Genomic DNA, 22030 nt, shown 5'->3' on the forward strand with positions numbered 1-22030 from the left:
GCGGTATCGAGCATACGATACTGCCGGACGCGATACTTCACCTGGTATCGGAAGAGATACTTGGAAACGTAGACTGGGAATGTAGAACGATGCGAATGAATGACAACAGAAATAATTGATAAAATATATTTTGATGTGTGTTATTTTTTTCTGTCCGAAAATAACCTGAACTGAAATTCTCACGTATTTTATCGCGTGCGAAATGTGTGCGAAAATTACAATACAGCGTAAAAGAATACGATTACTGGACATAGGTAGGAAAGATTTATTTTTATATACATACTAGTATAAGCTTGAAAGAAAGTTTGAGAGGTGTGAAAAATGCTGCCGCGTATCGACCTGCATTTCCAGTTTACGAATGATACGAGTTTCTTTCCGCGACAAACGACGTTGCAGTAGAACGAAAATGAGAAAAAAGCGAAATATAAAACAGGACGATAATAAAAGCTTTATTGCTCGAAGTATCATTTAAAAAGATGGCACTTACAATTCCACATAGTAGTATGCGGTTACATTATGGATAGAAAGAGTTTAAAGATTTCAACTTAAATATACCATTAGTAACCACAATCGAAAGTACATAGTCAAATGATCGCGCTTCGCATTGAATACATAGACGGGGATTTTTATATAATTGACCGATACAGTTTTTTTCTTTTTTTTCAATCTTATTTTCAAAGGCACGAGACGGAGTGTCATTAAGATCAATTTCGGTGTACTTTGTGTACTAGAAATCGGGGAGAGGGGGGAGTACTTATTCCACAGAGTAGAGAGGACTAGATATTAAGCACTGCTACATAACGTTATAATGGTCCATGACGCTGAGGGAGCTGTGACAGACGGTTACGTGCAAAGAATGATTCGACTTGATTGTGATTCGCTATATACAAAAGGTGTATATTGATATACAGTATTGTGGGTAATGTTGAAGGCGTGACATTTTGTGTCGAAAGTAAAATCACTATAGTGGTTCTGGGGAAAATTGCTCTGAGCGTGTCGTATAAGAGACAATTAATATTAATGTATGGAAAGAGTCGGATAATAAGACACTAATAAACGCAATCTATACGATCAATGTACATGACTTAATAATATAATTACGGGCTATGGCCAGATCTCTCATAATGAGATTTCCAGACGTGTTATCCGTGCGGAATCACATCTGCGAGTTGAAATACAGCGTAAAGACACTATGTATTCGTTAAATAACGCTATGGTAAATAATCATGACAATGGGGAAGCTGCAAAGCTCATGGTTGTGCGTGAGAATGAAGGAGTGTCCAAATGTCATGTGGGGAAACCTATATCTACATCCACGAGATTTTTATCGAGGTTCCGTTCGGGGCCGATTCATTTATCAAGATGTCACACCGCGTGGAATTTTGATTTGCGAAAGTCGAAACGACTGCGTGTCACGCTACCGAAACGACGGGTCGAGTGTCATCGACACTGACCGAATCTGTGCTCCATTTCCATCGTGGCTACGTGGTTCAATCGAGAGTCGACTCGTTCCGTCTTAAAAGCCTGAGGTTTACTCTTTTTTTTTACTCTACTTTAATACGTGCATGCCTACGGGGTGGTCTTGGGTTAAAGTGCCTAAGGGTTGGGCTTCTCGACTCGTGACTCGCTTGGTTATGTAGTGGTGGTGGTGGTGGTGGTGGTGGTGGTAGTAGTAGTAGTTGGTGTTCGCCTAGGAGCGCTTTATTTATATCTAGAGTGGTGAAAGAGACCCTCTCTTATTTTCCGAACTGCCCGTACTGGCCCGCTAGATTACTCACGTATTGTGCGCCGTGACCCGTCGTAGGAAATTCGGCCCATTTCGACAAATCGATGCTTGGTAGAATCTGGGTTCGACACGGGACTCGAGGATTTCTGGCCATCGGAGAGATAAAAAGGTCCATTACAAAAGAGAAAAACAAACAAACAAGGTGAAGTTAATTTTTCGATAAAGAAAAAATCTTGGAAGCAGCGAAAAGTCATTTCGGGTCGGGTCAGGTAGCGAATAAAAATTAAGAGTTTATGTTATTTTATAAAAATTTCAAGAATGTGCAGAAGGGATCGTTGCATTATCGGCTGGCGACTAGTTGGGATTTTTCATCCCATAACTGTAATTTCTTGTCCGCCAACATAATTATGTAGCCACTGGAAGTAAGCGTTACATCACCTATCTAGTTACGATGTTAACACACGTTTGCTACCTTGTGGCCAGACACTCGCGAGGTTTTTCTACCCGGAAGACTACGAGGGAATCGGCAAAACTTACATGTCGTGATCGGGAAGTACCATGGGATAGATCTGTGTCGTGTCGATGAGATCGGTATTATCGCAGATCACTCGGGCGAGCTTTGTCTTTCGAATCTCGTTCAGTTGTTCTAGAAAAGTGAAAGCGAGAGAGCGGTTTGAAAAAGTAAACGTTTCGTTATGCGTCGGACGATTATCGAGTCCTTGGGTGGCGCGCCCGCGCGCGACTCTCGCCAATTCGAAAGGGATCTTACCGAGAGTGAAGGACGATGGCTGGTTCGGCAGCTCGTACCAGAATCTGTCGCCGCGACGTGAATGACTGAACTGCGTGGCGATCACGCAGGCGAAGGTTGGCCCGAGCATGCTACCCGGAAGCGGTCTTTCGGACACACCGCCTGACCATAAATCGATGTCTGCGGGATGTCTGAAAGCAACGCGGCCAGGTGTTATCTCGCGGTGATACGCTATTTTTAGAGCCGCGATCGGCCCGCTGACTGAGTAATGAGACGCGAGAGTTTGATCGATCGGCTTTTCGATATTCCGAAGGCTTCGCCGCCGGCTCTTAAAGAACGTGCGACACTCACCGGAAAATAGTTCTGTATCGTCTGATCGTCTCGTTCGGCATGGAGCCGAACAGCTCCTCGAAGTTGTCCGCTTCGGGCAGGCCGCAGTATTTCCTGAAACGATCAAATCACGAAAGGGCATGTATTTTTTGCACCGAGGAGAAAGTGATTGGTAAATTTGTGTGGGAAGAAAGAACTCGCTCGTTCCTGCGTGACTGAACTTTTCGTTGCCTAAGAACCAGATAAAAACTCGGTGACAAGAAATGGTATCTCGATTATCGCGACTGAGCATATTTTCGCGTGATTATTTAGCTGCGTTAAAAAACTCGATTGAGACGACCGAGAGCGACTGACTGAGTTAAAACCTCCTACGGGAACCGTTTCAATCGAATTCTCGTCCCCGGGTAATGGAAAATTTAATTATGTCAGCAGAATTATTTTTTTCGTGTGACTATAAATGAATGGTGAAATAATTATAGCCAGGAAATCCATTTTTGTAGTAAGTGCTGTTACAGTGGTAGCGATAGTAGCCTTATTTATATACAACATTTATAACAGTAAACATTATAGTTAATCGAACAAAAGAGAGGAGAGAGAGTTGCAAACGGGGCTTAATGATATCTCGGCTCACCTGAATTCCATGTAACTTGGAATACCGAACTCGCGGCCACGTTGCATGTTAAAAGACACCAGATCCATTCCGAATTTCGCCCCCACTTTCTTGAACAGATGATTCGTCACCTGCAAGAAGAGGAGCGATGTAAAATCGTGGGGTAAAATCGCGCGTTTCTAACGATCGCCGCGTCTTACTTCTTGCGTTATCGAATCGTCCATAGCCTGGGCGACTTGATTCATCAGTCCCATGATATATTCGTCGAACACACCGGCGCGATACAGATCGTAAGGACGTCTTATCAGGTCCGACAGTCTTTTTGAGGCTGCAAGAGACGTTCGTAGTTAGCCGGAGAGATTCGAGGAGAAATTTCGCGGAAAATCGCGAACTTCGAAGCCGGGTTATTCGGAGAACCGGCAAGTGAGAGAAACCACTTTCGACGCATGCCGTGTGGTGGGTGCGGTGTCGCGCTTACCGATGAATTTGTGCGCCTTGCTCCATCGCTCCACAGCCGTAGGCAACAGCGAGTGGCCGAATCGAAAAGCGGCGGCTGCGAAAGCGTCTATCACGCCGGGATTTATGCTCGAGTCGTATCCGTCCCAGTATTTCTGCGGGGAGTTAAATCTTACGACATCACTACGCGTGTCCATCGCTATGGTCGATATCCGTGAAAAAACGAACAGAGGGTGCGCGTATCGTCGTGAATCCTTTGTTCGGATTTTTCATTCGACCAGCGCGAGAGCGCGCGGTTTACCTGGCAACCTCTCGTGAAAGTTTCCTCATTTGCGGATAAGTTACGGTACTCGTAATTAATGTGTAATCGCGCACTTACTCTTTTTTTCTCCTCTTTTCGCGGAAACGTGCATTTTCGAATCATTAATCTCACTCACCTCTTTCTCGAGGAGAAGTCCGAATTTCTCCATAACGTCTTTGCCGAGTAATATCGGCAGGAACTCGTTATAGGTGATGTGTTGAATTTGCGCAATGACGATGCGCCTGGCTTCCTGGAAGAGAATCTCATCGTCCCAATGCGGATTGACGAGAGCCAGCGCTTTGGCGAGCCGATTATGCTCTCGCGCCATCAGCGTGTGCATGCAGGTCAATACCAGCTGTTCGTTCACTCGAATCTCACCTGAAAGTAAAGACAGACGAACGAACGCCGTGTGATCGAGGGCTCTGATCGACCGGTCTGAGGGAAAAATTCTTCCCGATCACCTCGCGATTAATATGCGTCAATCGCGGCCCGATAAGTGGGATAACAACTCACGGAGCGGTCGTACACGTGTGAATTTTCCCCACTCTCCTGTGACTTTGTGGAAGCTCGACGGCCTTGTAGTTGCGAGAACATTCCTTTTCCGATCCGCGTGAAATCGCCCGAACCCGACGATAACGCGGGAGCGAACGGCCAATCCGGTATGTTGGCCGAAATGCCGAAAAACTCGAGTGATTATGACTGTAATCTCTCTGTGCAACGTCCAATTTTTTCGTAATATGCGGTTCACGCGGATCACAGGCCACGTGGGTGACGATGCTCGCTCGGGCGGGAGATTTATGGTTTAGCGTACCGGTTCCCGTCTCTGCCAGCTTCAATAAGGACCTGTGATCTCCGTGAATCGGTGGGCGATGAACGGGCGTACAATTATCGTCACCGTCGAATTGTTTCATCTCACGAAACCTTCGGTCGGCCTGGCCGGTGTATGTAGGCGCGAGGCATTTGATCTCCGCGACGTGGGAAAATGATTTCTGCCGGTCGAGAGCGAGTGAGATATGCTGGCGCGAAATCACGGGGGGAGGGACGATCGCGTCGATCATAGCCATCTCTCTCGCTCTTGGGGAACGAGTGATAGGCGGGTTAAGGTAAGCCGTCACCACCGCGAGAACAAGCGTGACTTACCGCTTCATTGTGTATCACCAGCCGCGGAAAAATCAGCGAAAAACAGAATGGTTGCATTAAGCACGGCCATGTCCGACCAGTTGACTCACGTGTCGTCGCACGTACACGTTCATTGTGGATTCGAATGAACACGTAATCGAATTAATAGCACGCGTCTTGAATCGCGGGTTCTGGCGCCGTTCGATTCCGCGAAAGTCGTTGCGCGAAGAGATAATCGTCGGGCGTTTGATTTGTCACGACCGCCGCGTGAGCTAATAATATGTCGGGCGCACGCAATGGAGATTATCTCCACGGGATATTCTCGAAATATTTTTCCGGGAAACGTTCTGAGTTACCGGCTTCGAAGCAGTACATCGATCGGTTCGGCCGAGTGCATCCTTCGTCCGGTATGTCCAGTTTCAGTGGCAACAGATCCTTCAGGCCGTATTCTGCGAAGACCGGATTCATCCGCAGTAATCCGCCATAGCCCATGCGAAGTTTCCTGAAAAGAAAATATTTATTTATTTATTTATTATGTATTTATTATTTATTTAGAGTATCATAATATCCCCTTAAAATGCGTAGTATGTAGAACAAAATAACCTGCACAACTATTTTGTGTATTGAGTTAAATTAGTTAATATTTAAAAATTGAATTTAGATGCTTTAAAAGAGAGGGCGCAGTTTAATACACGGTAAAAAGTTCTGTGTCAAATTTAACACATTTTACATCTTCTAAACGGTCCACACAAATTTTTATGTTAATTTAATACAAAGAGAATATGTTGAAAAATACAAATATTATATCAAAAATTAACACCAAAATTAATATCCATAATATGTTAACCGACACTGAAATATAGAGAATTCCTTTTTTTACGAACTACTGAAATAGAATAAAAATGAAAAAAAAATATATCTAAACCAATTTGAATATTTATGATTTTGGAATATTTATATTTTTTATTTATACGGTATAGAATACATAAGACATTTCATATGTTTCGTTGAGTTTTAATAACATGGAAATCAAAAAAACATTGAATAAATAAAATAGTTCAAGATTTTTGCTTAGAATTGCGTGTTTCAAATATCACAATTACTCCTGCGTAATTTTTTCAATCAGAGTCCACATTTTTGAGAAAATCGAACTGAAGATCCCCATTAGACCTCAGGAGATTTTCTGTATAGATGAACACGGAGTGAAAACGGTCATTTCTCTTTGCGTTATTACTTGTTACATTAAACTCATACCTGGCGAAAACTTCCGTAATGCCGTAAACGGTGTTGCCGTCCAGCACACCCGTGAGAAGATTGAAAGGCACCCGAGAGCCGAGGCGACAGCCGGGTCGAACGGCGGGAAAAGCGCGGACGAAGTCCATGCAGCGAACGTTGAATAACCGGTAGAAGTAATCATCCTCCGGTATGAAGATCTCGTTGCAGTAAGGATTCTTCAGGTGAGGCGGCCGGGAGCAGCATTCCTCCGGGTCATTTCGATTCAGGGGATCTGCGGGGATGCGATATATACGATAATGATAGCGAAACAGTGTGATAGCGTGCGCATTCTATACTCGCGCATATCGGCTCTCACGATTCGGGCTAGAAGAAACTCAACCACATATTAAGAGAAATCTTTAGCAGCCTGACGTTAGCCACGATAATTTAATCCGCGCAACGGACGGATGTAGCGCGGGAAGTTCAACGAAGAGACGCGGAGAGTGATGGTCTAGCTCGCGTGTCGCAACCTCTCGACCCTGCGTTAGAAACGAGCGAGATCGTCGATCAATTATCTCTTCCTGGACCCGGGTCAACGCCGTACACGTGGGATCGCCCGCGGGCGTCAGTGGAATTGCATTCTAAATAATTCTCTCTTCCGAGAACCGTCCGATAATTGGCCAAGTGTCGCAGTCCGTGTCCCGAACGGTCGCAGGTTTCGCGGCTCGCCAATTCTGGTTGACACATTCGCGAGCGAATGATCTCGAAAGCGAAATGCTCGAAAACGTCACGGACACGTGATTAGTTTATCCGGCCGGGCGATCGTTTCGCCTTCTCTCGTTCGCTTTCTCTCGTAGTTACCCTCCTTTCGATATATACGGTAAACGATCAGGCTCGTGGAAGGGTCGTGCGATCTACGATGCACGCGCGCGCGCGTGAACGAACGAGCGAGCGAGCGCGTATCAAATATCTCGATACAGTTGATTCGACTTGAGCAGCTTGAGCAATCCGTTCTCGACGTTCAAGACGCGCTTTCTAATTTCTATTCTACCCGCGCGATCGAAACCGTGGACTTCAATCTTTCGAACGTATGGACCACCACCGGTCTGTCGGTGGCTTTCCTCAGGATCGATCGGCCTGGCCGTATCGTCGATCATTACGTCGTGCTCCAGATCGCCGTCGTGCCCCAGATAGGCTGGAATACAAAAAGTACCTAAAGGCGTCCCGGTCAGGGTGTAGTCGTGGTCCATGAACTGTCCCCATGCGATCACCATCACCGTGCCGGCGTGGTCGTGGTAACCTTCGTCGGGGTGCATGGTGCGTGACACCACTCGCGACAACGGTAGCTCATGACCCGTCACGGATATCCTTGGCGCCGACAGGCCGTCCGCGAATTGCGGACTCATCAACCTGCAACGTAGAGAACGATTCGTACAACGGGGAAAAAGAATTTGCCGACACGGCGGATTTTGTTGCCGCAGAAAAACCCCCGGTTACTGTACACTGAAAATAAAAAAAGAAGAAATTGCTATGTCCAAGTAAATATTTACTAAGGAGTATTGCAGTAGTTTATTTTATTTGAATTAAGTAAATATTACTTGAATGTAGCACTTTTCTTCCTCCAATGTGCTACATTCAAGAAATATTTACTTAATCCGAACAAAATAGATAATATTTACTTGGACACAGCAATTTTATTTTCGGCTTTTTTATACCAACTTTTTGCTAACTTGGTTATACCAACTAAATTTTATTGTTGTTGCAACGAATATGTGCAGTAGCAACGATGGTTTCGTTACAGCAGCAAGATTATTTTTCTCCGTGTAGGAGCCACCGGGACGCGGCACGTCGCGCTCGCTTGCGTCGGATAAGTGCCGTGGCACATTGAAAAACGTAAGCAATAAGGAAATCGACCAACTAATCGATATATTTCTTTAGGTTTATTCTAAAACACGATAGCAGAAGAAATTAAGATTTCAACCAGTTGAAATCTTAGCTACTGCTTCTGCTCAATTTATCGTCACTTCTATGGTCTTTTGGAATGCATAAATCTAAAGAAATACTGATTGATACTGATTGATTGGTCAAATTCCTTATTACTTACGTTTTTCTATGTGTCATCCGTTTAAGCGTCCGCACGGCGATGGAAGAACGTCTTACCTCGCGAAGGGTGACAGGGTGGCGCCCCAGGTTGGATTCTGCAGATTCGTGCAGAGACCGTCGTAACGTCGGTACTTGCCCGGTCGGCACTCCACGTTGCTGAGGAAAGCGGGACAGACCTCGCGGATGAGCGTCTTCGAGGTGTCGATCAGCGGTAGGCTCTTCTCGATCTCTTCGTAGGTCAGTCCGTACCTGTGCGCCGACCGGTGAACGATTAGCTCAAATTAAATAGCGATTAGCGTCGATCGCGATCGGATCTCGATGAGAGGGGGTGGGATCTCACGCGGGACTTGAGACGAGGGGGAAGGCTGACTTACGTTTGCGCGAGATTCGTGCTGATGTCGAGGAGCAGCTCGCCGACCGTCGCCAGGTCCTCCGGCCGCCACATATCCGACTTCGGTCTCGCGACGTCTACAAGCGATCGCGAGTTAGCGACGAAAGTATGAGGCGTCAGGAAGAAAGAAATAAGAAGAAAAGAGAAACGCGAACGAGCAAACACGCTAAAGAGAAAATATCTAAAAGATAAACATTTTTTTATTCGGTGGGTGCTGATAACATATTTACCTAAATTTAAACTCTTCCGTTCAAATAGAAGGAACAATGGTTTTTTTTTTTTCAGCTAACTAAATTACAGTTTTAAGAAAATGCTGTACCAACAAAATAATGTTCTTCGTGTAGTGTAAAAGTATGCTATTAATACGCACACCGAATAAATCGTTCCTTATCTTTCACAGATATTTCTCCTCTCGGTATACGAGAACGTGAGAAGCTCTCGGAGAGATCGGTCGTTCCCGGTCGATAAAAAATTGTCGATACACATAATATGAATTACGTACGCGCGTAATTACTTCCTCTTAATGAAATTTCATGTACTTTCTGACGCGCAATTAATTCCTCTCTTAATGAAATTTGATATACTCACTGACGCGCTTTCTTGCCTCGACGTAGGCATGATTTACGGCGTCGTATGTGATGCAGGTCTGAGTTCCCCCTCCCGCGGCGGGGCTGCGGACGGCGGAAGAACAAAGATGAAAGTTTAACTTACGCCAGAGCCGATCCACAGCAAGAAATGATTATTTATGCCCCCTCTCTCTCTTCTTCCTTCTTCTCCACCCTTGTCGCGCGCGCGAGCGAATTAATTACTCGACGTGTGTTTCGCAGCCTACTTTCGTGAGAAGGGAACCCGCGGCGCGCGAATTCATCGCGCGTTTCGCCCGACCGCCGGCCGTGCGCGCGCGATATTTCATATCAAGGTAACCCGAAACTATCCCAGATGTCCTAGCTCTCCTATGATCGCACGCGAATCGACTTTCATATCCTGTTTCCGCCACGCGGATTATAACGGCATTGACGTGCCACCCGCGGCTCTCTCGCTCGCCGACGAAGGTTGACCCCGGTCTCGCCGCGTTTCTCTACCATGCCATATTTTACGTACGCCTATTCGCCGCTGCTTCCGCCTTTTACCCTTCCGTTTCTCTTTTTATCCCCTTAGTGCGGGTGCTGGTTGACACGACGGGGTCGCCAACTCGCCCGTTACATTCGCTCACGGCTCCGTCCAAGTTCGCGCGACGACGACGACGACGATAACGGAACTGTTCTACAAATCTCATTCGAGAGACGAGACCGCGCGAATTCACCGATCGTGATGAATCGTGCACGCGAGAACTGCGGGAGAGAGAAGGTGGCCGAGGGAGACTGAGAAGGATGAAGAGGGGGGGAGAGAGAGAGAGAGAAAAAGAAACGCGGCTTTTCGCTTCTAATTCGCAGCGAAGCGTTACGCGACGCAACCGTTACGTCGTAACGATGTAATAATAACGAGAGCATTCTATAATGGTGTCGTGCGTCGACGCACTTACCATAACTGGTCCGAGAGACGGCTGTACTCTGTTCTCGGGAATTGCGCCAGCCGCGGAACTTTTCTCTCGATACACACATAAATCGCGCTCACTTCAGCCTGCTCGCGGCAGCATTCATTTTTCTTTTTTTCTTCTCTCTCTCCCCGTATCTTTCTCTTTACAACGACGTTAAATAATCGTGACCGACGCGCGAGACACGCCAAGTAAGACCGACGGCGAATTCGAGGATACATCCATGTGTGTGTGTGCATGTGCATGTGTGCGCGCGAGGCGTCGTCGTTCGCGCCTCGAGTCCGTTCTCGTTATACTCGCGTCGTGATCCTTTCGAAACGCGCCGATCGAGAATCGCTTTCACAGCCGACAGCACGCGCAATTTCAATCCCTAGATCGGCCGATCTGCGGCATATCGCGCGAATAGATAGATAGGCAGGCATACGTATCGCGCACGACGTCTTTCTCGTTATTACGTCGTGTCCCCGGGCGACCGCTTGACATTCCGCGTGCCGAAGTAGGTGCGTGACATCGTTAATCGGAGCGACGTTACATGCAGCTCTGCGTCGCTCGCCCATCGTTAAACCGGCCGGTCGCGGATCACGCGACTCGCGTGTCTACGCTCGGCTGTGTTTACTCCCGATCAGCCGAGCACTTATCAGCCGTGCTCTCCCCACCCTCACCCCCCGCCCCTCCTCGAGAGTGCCGTTCCCGTCGATTTGTCCGTTCAACGTTGTACCGCTACGCGAGAGCAATTGCGTACGTTTTCATCGAGTCATCGAGTGGACTGTCAAACGGACGGAGGGACGGAGCAGTGTTCACCGAAGTGTTCGTAAAAGTTTCCCTGAAGAGTTCTTCAATATAGTAATTGCGCACGGAGACGAAGAGAGAGAATGTTGGATTGTTAATGGCGTTATTATGACGGGGAATCGACCGGTTAATTACGCAATTATGATGAGGATTCAGCGCTTAATTCTTAATGCATCGCGCATGACATATTGCTAAGTCCGTATCAGGTTAGATGTTGCAGATTGGCATTGCGGAGTTATGCCTTAGACAACTTGCGCAACGAGAAGGGCGAGTCAAGATTGCAGGCAACTCCTTTTTTGCAACTTCTCCTTGCTCATTTAGAAACGCCTTATTTCTGAGAAAAAGGCTCACTCTTCTCACGTTCCTCTTACTCGATTTAAATCCTTTAAAAGAAAATTCGATTACAAGGAATCATGTTCGATAATTCGCTCCTTGAAAGACGAAACGAGAGATATTCAAAGATAATAGGAAATGACGATGACTCCGACGACACAATGTTCATAAACTGACGAAATGTGATTTCACTTTTAGGCTGTTTCTATCAGGTTTGTTCGAGAAACAAACAACGATGGCCGGCATAAGCACAACTAATTGTGCTTCCTTCAAGTTACACGTGATGGAATCGTTTGTTCACGATTTGTCCGCGATCGCGATCGAAGTAGCAGCCGTCGCACTGCGACTAGACAATCCCATTCCTAATCTGCAATCTTAATCTACAATATTCAGTAAGACGTGAATTTCACGAGCGGTGGTCGGCGTTTCACGAGTAATTAAACACAGCGATAACACAGCGTGTAATGATAATTAACAAGCTGAATTTGTTCTTTTCTCGTCGCCGCCCATTTCTTTGTCTCGGTCACCCCACTACCACTTTAAATCCGCTTTTATCTTAACACGGCCCCCCCTCGCAGCTCATTAGCGGCGCGCCCCGAAAGGCTCAATTAGCCGCGGCAAGATTCTCACGCGGCCGTGCTCGATCGCGCGTTAGATTAGCCGGTAGTTACCGTTCGCGTATACTCACGTATATATGCGAACCGCCGCGATAGACGGACAGATAGATCAGGTAGATCGAATCGAACTGCGAATACCGCGTTATGGCCAATTACGACGGCGCGACCGGCAGAAATGCGGCGCGTTCCTTCGCTGCGTAATTGCCGCGCGGCTTAACCCGGTTTCGGACCCGAAGAACCGCGTCCACGGCCGCGGAGCGAAGAAATTCCCCCCTTTCGTTGACTTTTCGTCGACAACGGTCTATAATTCAGATTAATGTACGAGCACGCGTATTAACCTTGCGATTGAACCCCGTAATAACAATCTCACCCGTAATTCTCCGTCTCTCTCTCTCTCTCCTGTAAACCCCCGGGCAAACTTGACACTCGTTTAAAGGGGAGTTGCACGAGCGTTGAAATCATCCCGCACGATCGTCGTCCCCGTCGTCTCCTCAGCGCGAGGAAACGGCGGTTAATCACCGGTTTCGGCGTTACGCACGAGGCGCTCGCGAAACGCGAAGATTACGAGCGTGGTTCGCGCGATAAGCACGATTCTCCGCGCGATGACGACGACGAACGGACGACACGTAACGGTCAATCTCCTTACGCGTCTTTATGCCGGCTCGATCATACCATAAACATGATCCGGCCCGATAAAAACGACCGGTTGAAAAGAAAAGCTGGACAACGGGGCGAATTTTACGACGCAGTTGTAACGCGTCGCGGGTTGTAACACAATATGTTGCCCGATCGAGTTTGACTTAGGCGCGCGGAATGTCCGCGTGTACACGCGAGTACTCGCGTTAATAAAGTATGCGCATGCGGTAATAACCGGTAAGGTCCGGTATCGGAGCGAGGGCCCACTGGTCCTACGGGAACAGGATGATAGTGAAAGTTCTGGATTGCTGCGCGAGCAAAGTTCCTGCTTTCTCTAATCCTATAGAATGTCGGGTGAGGATTTACTGCATTACGTAAGCGCGGACGCTATATGCGGCCGGCGAACGCGATTCATATGTGTGTGTGTGTGTATGTGTGTGTGCTATAATGTGTATCTCGTTTGTAAGTGATAGATGTCCGCAGGAGGATTCCGCATAATATCAGGTATCGTGTCGAAGGATACGAACTTTGGTCAATGTTACCTTTCCTTTTGCTATTTCTTTTTCTTTCATTTTTTTCTACATTTCTCGCGAGCGCGCGATACTCTCCTCTTTCTCGCCTGTGTTGCGAGATACCGTAAACAAACAGTGGCACCTTTAAATCCCAATCGTGCGCGGTCTAACAATAGCGCAATTAACCCGTTGTGAGTGCAATTAACCCGCTCTGCACAACAAGATTTCTCGCTGTTCGCGCTCACGCTCTCCGTCTTCGTGAAAAAACTTGAAGCCGGACGGATACACAATTGCTCGTATTAGCATTCTTAGTGTTATATTTGCCGCGCTATTTAATCAATCAAGCAGAACTGTGTAAATCGGTTCAAGACAACGGTACGTAGAAAGAATATTATAGAAAGAGAGAGAGAGAGAGAGAGAATTTTTCGTATACATTTTTGTTAGCATGTTGTTTAGTAATAGAGAAATAAACCATCGTCGGAATTTAATTTTCTAAGAAACGCAATGTATTTTTTAATAACAGATTTTTCTGAAATGTAAATTCTTTAATGAAATTATAATTAAATCGCGAAAGAAATTGATAATGAGAGAAAATATTTCTACTGTCACCGTATATTATTTGTGAGATTTCTAAAATGTAAATAGGATATACATATAAAACGAAAGGATAATCAAGTAGAATATCAATATTTATGTATTCCTTTCTCTTTTTCTCTCACTTTCTCTGTCGGTTACGAAATTTTACAATTCTTACTATATTAATATTTTCTTTCCGTGTGATCATAGCGCTTGATTCTTCGCGATGGATTTGCCGATCTGATGTTCGTTTGAAGTATGTTAGCGCACTAGAGATATAAAAACACGACCTATTCAGCGAGAATCGCGCGGGCGAAAATTCACGGATCACTGATTTCGCCTCGGAGCTCAAAACCGAAAGTTAATTTCGGCCACTCCTGGAGAAATCGGACTCAACCGTCCACCTTCGCATTCGGGCTCTCGCTAAATTAAGATAGCTATCGTTGTGTGGATTCATATTCGGTTCTAATGTAAGTACTTACAACGATCCGCGCAGCAAATTATAGGTGTAGTCGTAAACGCTGGTTCTTCCACGAGAGTCCAGGATCAAGGCGCAGTCCTCGCCGTTTACATAAGCGTCGAGAGGCTGATATTGCAATCCTTTGCAACAGGCCGTTACCAGCAGGAGCCCGACGATCGCGGAACTCGTCCGCGTTATCGCGAATCTGCAACATTCCAGCGTAGACGATTATCATTTACTCTCACCATCTGGGGGAATCGCGAAATCGCGACGCATTCGAACGCGGAAGGACTGGCAGTTATGTCGCTTCAAATTACACAGGCTTGTATTGATAGTCATTACTTGAAGCTTGACTGAAATGAGATGCTCGGATTTCAGTCTAAAGTTAGATGTGAGTTTTTTAATGAAGAATTTTTTCATTCTTTTCCTTGTCAACATATGTTAGCGTTATATTTGTGTACTGTTTAACACACTCCCCATGTTAAAGTAACACAGAAATGCAAAAAGTGGACCGTTTTTAACATAAAATGTTTTACCTTGTGTCTATTTTGGAATCTATAAAGAAATTGCAGATAGTGCAAAGCAATTAGATAAAAATTAGATAAAAATTAGATATGATGTCACATATATCATATTATGCAACAGAAAAACTAGGTCTAACTCTAGATGTAAATGAAGTATCTCACGTGGATCAGGTTTCAAGGAACGACTATTAATACAGACTTAAATTCAGAGCTGCTTATCTCACGTGAGATTTTCAAGAATTTCAAATAACGGCTATTAATACCGGCCGTAGGCTCTTGTCGCCTTGGGTTAATAAACAAATATCACATATTACTCGATCTGAAGCATGTTAAAGTGAAAAAAACGTTGAAGGGGTTAATCGGATATTATAGGATATTAAGTTTCTTTATACGTTTCTCGCGAAGTGAACGCGTCCAAGTTGAAACCGTGATTTTTCTTCCGCTTTTGATAAAAGGAAAGCGTACAAGAACAATCGCACCTTTCGAGAAATTCGAAATACGAGCGAAATGATGCGCCGGTAAAAGGTACCTTTGACGAAACGTAGCGCGTTATTGTTATCGGCGCAGTCACGCTTTCCATTTTCGCGATTGCGAGTCGGTCTCGACGTTGCGAACTAATATAACAAGCGGACGAACGAGTAATTAGGACATTCGCCACGCGATATCCGTTAGAACGACGATTGGATGCCGGATTAATGCGTCCATTTAGAATCGCGGACAGCGCCGGGTTGCCTTGTAAGCCCGGATGGAATTGCAATCTCGATAAAGGGAATACGATTGTCAAATATCTGATACGTCCGGATACATATTCCACCGGCGCGATATGGCCGCTGAAAACTCTCCTTCGCTCCATTGTTCCATTGTACGAGACGGAGAAAGGTGGGTGGTTTCGCGTAGGAATACATCGGAAAACTTCATAGGAATACATTATTATCGCATAGGTGGGAAAAGTGCGAAAAGCGACCGATCTATTCTCCCGTTTCACGGCCGATCGTCCGCTACAGAAGAGGCGATTGTCTGACGATACAATCGAGCGATCTCGCAAGCTCCCTCCTGAGTTCAACAAGATATTATCACCGATGAAAGTGATAACAGGGTCTTGCAAAAATTCCTCCCGGTAGAGTCCGGTCGACACGGCGGGAACACAACGAGACGTCGTCGCAACAGTCCGGCTCCTCCCCGGGCATCTACTTGCATGTAGCAGTCCGATAAATATCTCTCACACTCGTACCCGCGCGTTCTTATTTAAGCACGTTGCATCCGGTGCATGTCCGAGCGCAACGTAGTGGGGAGAGACCGAATTACAAAAGTCGAATTTCTTCCGTAATCGCACTTCGTTCTCGTCCTCGAACAAAGAAGATCCGCAAGCGACTTGTTCGCTTCGTACTCGCCCCGGTGAGGAGAGTTGATTCAGCGTTTCCTATTCTCGCGCTTCGTATTCGCGATCCGTGCGCGAGATTGCGCGAAAAGAAAGCAGAGAAACGCGTTTAAATTCATAAACGATTGTCTTGGTTTATTATTTATTTACTATTAACTGATTTAGCTTTGATCGCTAAAGAGAATCCAAGTATTCCGGAACATTCGACATTGATTTGCACGGTAAATAATTTTACACAGTGCAAAATTTTGTGTTATAAACGGACCGTTCAAGTTTTGTGTTATTTTAATATGTCGACAACGTGAATGTGTTAATTTAACATTATATTTGTGTACTTTTCAACACTTTTCTTCGTATTAAAATAATACAAAATTTCAGTGGACTATTTTTAACAAAAAAGGGATCTTTTTGCTGTATAAACTTCTTTATCGTTTTTATATTACTAATCGTTATTGGATCGACGTTGATTTTTACTTGCCTCTGTTCTTCTCCTTGATCTTGAGAAGAAGAAGGTTTAATCGGAGCTCGCGTAATGCGACGTGTACAGTTGTGCGTGTATAGTGTGGCGCCGCGTTTAAAGTTAGATTCCCATCACCTTGAACTCTCTGGGTAAGACCTGCTTTGAGATTAATTGCTTCGTCCGTACGTCCGTTCCATTCACCGGCGCGCTTCGTCGTGAAATTATATTAATTCGCGGTCGAAATTGGCACGTTCGAAGTGGCTCGGGTATTCGCGCGCCGCAGTCCGCTGGCGATGAAAGTACCCCTTTCGTTCCACATAACGATTAGATAAGAGCCGATCGGCGTCTCGAGCCGATCCGCGAATTCCCTTCTTTTTACGTTCCGACGTCTCATGCGGCTCGTACGCGACGCATAGATGCCACCGTAAACGGTAAACCGGTCCCCCGCGTATTCGGTAAGCTTAGACCGTGCCAATTAATCACTCGGAACCCTAATGGAAATCGCTCGCACCTCCATTTGTACGGTCGATACAATTTGTCGACACAATGTTGTCCGTTTAACCATTAATATTAAACTTACGACCGGGCTGCCGACTTTTTGCGAGCTCACGTTTGTGTGAATGAAATCGCGTTATGAATGATCGTCGCGTCGAGTTAAAACGAATGTAAGATATTTTAGCGATCATTTTAATCGAACGCGATTTTAATTGCCCTCATTTGTCCGTGACACAAATTTGCCGTATACCGGGACTTCTCCGAGAAGAATCTGCCTTCGCTTTCATACTTCACGAAGAAATAAATACGTGACTGGTCATCGTATTTCACTAGCTACTTAACGCGCATTAAACAACGTGCTTTGCGTTGTTTTACGCGCGGTGCTAAGTGAACGTAACGTTCAATTCGAAGATCGGAGAAATTGCTCTTCTTTTCTTCACTTTTTCTCTCCTTCTATCTCTCTCTCTCTCTCCTTTTTTCTATCCGATAACCATTGGATGGATCATGGCTCATTGACCAAGTTGACTGTCTTATTGCCAATTGATTTCTTCCGGAAACGTCAAACCTGCCCGGATGAATTACGTGAATTCGGATTGATATTCCGCATACGTAATCGCGTGAAATCCGATTGGAGAGCGTGCGAGAGCGGCGGTCAGGAAGCGGCGCACGAAAAGTGAAAATTCGCCAAAAAATCGACCGCAGAAGCACCGTCCAAGAAAGTTCTTCCCCGTTGTTGTGCAATACCGTCTCGTTTGCGCTGATAAAGTAACACCGACGAAGATCACGTACACTCGCGGGGATCGTACACGGTTCGTATCCGACAGCGTTAAAGAGTTACCGGCTCTTAATAACACGCGCCCGCTCCCTCGTAGGATTCCGCACTTAATGCGGTGCAATCGAGCGGATTAATAAATTGGAGTCATTCCAAGAGTGGCGATACGTGTCGAAAGATCGTACGGCGAATCGCGAGAGCTTTCGTTGTACACCTCGCTAATCGATTGCCTCCATCGAATCGGCCACATCGTGCGCTGCGGCATCGAATCGGCTGGATACAATGATTGCCGCTAAGTAGGCGGACAGTGATCGACCGTCTCGGTATCCGCGAATATCCAATCCGATATTTTCCTTGACAATTAGAAGCCGCCGGTGAAAGGATTTTGAACGGGTTTTCAGGTAAAAGGACGCGATACTTGCAAAAGTACAATTTTAAATTATGAAACGAGAGTCCGCTCCTCTCATTCCGCGAGGAATTCATTTATTCGCGCGTGCGCGTTGTCTCACGTGGCGAAATGTTTTTTGTTTTTTTCCAAGCGTAAACCACACGACGGACGATCGGTGAAAAGTCCGTCGATTAAAATTAAACACGGATTGCTTTCTCGACGCGCACGTCGTTGCACGGATTCTCTCCTTTCACCTTTCGTAGTATTCGCACCCGGCCGCGTCTCCGATGATAGACGCGGAAAGAGACGCGTGCGCTTCCTGCGAGACATCGCCCCGCTGCCCCGACCCAGTTCTCATAATTTGCCGCGATCATATTTTCGAGGTATCCGTTCACTTCGGGAAGCCTCGGAATCCTGTTTCTCACGGGAAAATACTCGGCAGATTAGAAAATCCCGATAAGGAATGGTGATGTATTGGTTTATGCGAGCATCGTGTTCTGCCTTCCGCGTTGTCGACCGTAAGACGTACGATCCGGAGGAAATGTGCCGCTTCTTTCACAAGTGGTGCAAATGCATTTTTCTGTTTCTCTTCTTCTCCTATTTTTTTTTATTTTTTTTTATTCGTAGCAACCAAATCGATTTTTCCGATATTCACGGTTCTATTTTGTATTTTGACTTGTATTTATAAAGCCTTTGAGGCCCGGCTTTTTATTTTGAAAATTTAGTGTTTTTTTAACAGAAGGATATCAGATAGGTATAAATAAGTAGTGTTTTAAAAATTTGACTTGAAAAGTAGTGATTAAATATTGATAGTGATTTAAAAAATTATCAAATAATATTTCAAAAGCTTGATTGGAAAAGTGATTTCAGCAGGTAAAAACTAAAACATTTTACTACAAAGAAATTAGAAAATGAATGAAAATTCAGTTATTTCCTTTCTTCTTCAAGTGTAACTAATCTAAATAGTTACAAAATCTTCTAAACGACGTAGATGGAGAGATAAAAATACATGTGATAATTAAAATATATAAAAATATTAAAAATATGATAATGTATAAAATAAATATGTTATTATATATTCTTAAGAATATACGTTGAAACACTCAAAAGGTTAAATCGATCGAACTTCGTCTTAAAATGCTAGAAAATTTGTTTCATTGACTATACAGCATTTTTTTCATTGAATTTTATTGACTATACAATACCCTGAGATGAATTTAGAGACAACTTTAAATATAGAATCGGCATATGTGAATACCGTCCTCATAATCCTGTGGCCACGCCGTTTATTCAAATCTATTCAAAATTTCAATACGTGCCTCGTGGTATCTCCAAAATTCGAGGTGCGTATTTCGAAGTGTCCCTCGTAATTACATAAAGCTTTCAACCTCCAATTTTGGCGATACATGATTAACAATATAGACACACGCATCCCCTTACAGCGATACCTCGATCGTGCGACACGTCGATCGCGCGAAATTACTTAGATACCGCGTGATTCCGTTACAACGTACTCACCTGTCACGCATTCTTTCACCACGCGCTCCACCGTTGCTGAGGCTTCGCGCGGCGATCCGCAATCGCTTGGGACGAGGAGCGGCGACGAGCACGAGTCGGGGTTGACAAAACCGCCGATTCGCACGATTCTCTCTCTCTCTCTCTCTATCTCTCTTTATCTCTCTTTTCCTCCTTCTCGGCGAGCACTCTTTCAACACATGCGGTACGTGACGAACGAACGATCGAACCGGCGATCGAACTGGAACGATGTATTCTTTGGTGTTCCAAGTGTCGGTCAACGTCTCCCGCGTTTTCGGGGAGACTGCTGAGGTGGTGGAGCACCTCAAACGTGTGATTCCCTCGCGCGTTCGTGCGACGACGACGAGGCCACCTCCTCGTTCGCAGAGGTCGTCCAACGGAGCTCGCAGCTCTCGGCCACCACGGATCCACCGGTCGGTCTCCCGGGTGGTTGTTCTCAACGACTACTCGCTGATCGACTACCTTAACTGCGGTATCCGCGACGCTGTCCTACCTTCGTAGCCGCATAGTTCTTTATCGAGGCGCGGAGTGTGTGGCACCCGCCTGGTGGTGGAAAGCTCCCTAAAAGCGTGGTGGTGCTGAGCGCTCGTGGAAAGGAAACGAGCGCAGGGAGGGGCGGAGGAGCAAGGGGAGGGAGAGACGAGAGGATACGAGAGGTGGAGGAAAGTTATCTTACCTTACGTTACCTCGCCAGGTGAGCGAGAACCACGAGGAGTTAGCGGCGGACGATGAAGGAGGAGGAGGAGGAGGCGTAGCTCCCGTCCACGTCTTACTTTCCTTTCTCTAAACGAGCCGCGCACGGCTGCTGCCCTCGATTCGAGACATCGATTGTGTCCCGCCGGTCTCCGAAATACTGCGAGCCGCCGATCTCCGAAAGTGGTGTCCGCTCGACAAATCCGACGACGGATGCTCGCTCGCCCGCTTTCCTTCGTTCTTTCGTCCTTTCTTTCGCCTGGTTACATTTCGCGAGAGCGACGTCGTCGTCGCGACGGGGGAGACTCAGCCACGCGATATCGATCAATTATCGCCGTGACGGTGGTCTTTTTGCAGGCGTGCCGCGCCGAGCGGATCCGCGGCAGAGAGAAAGAGACACGCTTCGGAAATTTGCTCGTTGCAGAGAGAGAAAAGAAGAAAAAACCAAACGGATCGCTGTATTCAATCTCGGGGTATATTCGACTCGATATGCCGTGCGACGATTCGAACGATCATCGGCCGTCCGTCGTTATCGTCGTCATCGTGTTCGCTCCATCTACATACAAATTAGCTTGCGTAACCCGCGCGGATAAAATGGATTCTCGCGGGCAGCGCGTCGCGGCATTCTTCGCAGCTATGTTTTTGCGAAATTGCGAGACGCGAGGGGCTACGAAGTAGAAGCCTCTCCTGAGGCTCAGCTAGACACGGCATCCGTTACGTAAGTTATCTCCGCGGTGTTTAATCCCCATTATATAAGCCTATGAAAGTTATATCAGATATAATATACGCCAGACGTTATAATTAATTGCATAATTGATTTGTATACGCGCGCGCGCTCGCGTATAGGAGCTTCCCGAGATCGGCAAGGCGCGACCGAGCGGGAACGATCGGGTAATTTACGAGATCCCGTTTATGCGACGTTGCACGGTAATTAGTTCGCTCTCCTTCTCTCCTTCTCTGTGTATATATATGTGTATGCTCACGCGGCGTTTCGTATTTTTTTTTTTTATAAATTCAAGCGCGATTGCGGCGGCCGATAATGTTCGGTTGTCAGCCGGCAGAATACGGCGTGCGTGATAACGCAACGAGGGATTGAGAAAGCGGATTGTATACATTTTATACCCGGCCATGGAATCGATTTTATTCCGCGACGCCTTCAGTCGCGGAATCAAAGCGCCGCGAAGAAAAGGCAACGGCGACCCCGATGAGGGAGTTCACGCCGTTCGTGCTTTTATTTAATCAGACACTTGTGCGTCTCATTGCCGGCGAATAGCGCGGGGAAGAGTCGAATTGAAAGGGAAAAATAGGATATATATCGCGTGGAAAAG

The 22030-nt window shown here is 46.1% G+C and overlaps 1 protein-coding gene across 2 annotated transcripts; it reads right to left on the reverse strand.

Annotated features, from left to right (window-relative positions):
- Window positions 1-576: 576 nt before the first annotated feature.
- LOC106746210 (chorion peroxidase) lies at window positions 577-9659 on the reverse strand. Of its 2 annotated transcripts, XM_014622520.1 has the most exons (15): window positions 9588-9659; window positions 8983-9076; window positions 8666-8857; window positions 7719-7915; window positions 6545-6797; window positions 5647-5792; window positions 4308-4549; window positions 3893-4025; window positions 3615-3742; window positions 3436-3545; window positions 2826-2918; window positions 2496-2665; window positions 2264-2372; window positions 1779-1872; window positions 577-1711 (listed from the first exon to the last, which is right to left on the reverse strand). In XM_014622520.1, the coding sequence occupies exons 2-15, from the start codon at window positions 9051-9053 to the stop codon at window positions 1706-1708; spliced, it is 1944 nt and encodes a 647-aa protein (XP_014478006.1). In that variant the 5' UTR covers window positions 9054-9076; window positions 9588-9659; the 3' UTR covers window positions 577-1705. The 2 variants fall into 2 exon arrangements, with proteins under 2 accessions (XP_014478006.1, XP_014478004.1); XM_014622518.1 differs by having other exon boundaries at window positions 577-1872.
- Window positions 9660-22030: the final 12371 nt, after the last annotated feature.

Source organism: Dinoponera quadriceps, unplaced genomic scaffold (genome assembly GCF_001313825.1).
Source record: "Dinoponera quadriceps isolate SergipeBrazil2010 unplaced genomic scaffold, ASM131382v1 scaffold566, whole genome shotgun sequence".
In the NCBI taxonomy this organism is placed as follows: Eukaryota; Metazoa; Arthropoda; class Insecta; order Hymenoptera; family Formicidae; genus Dinoponera; species Dinoponera quadriceps.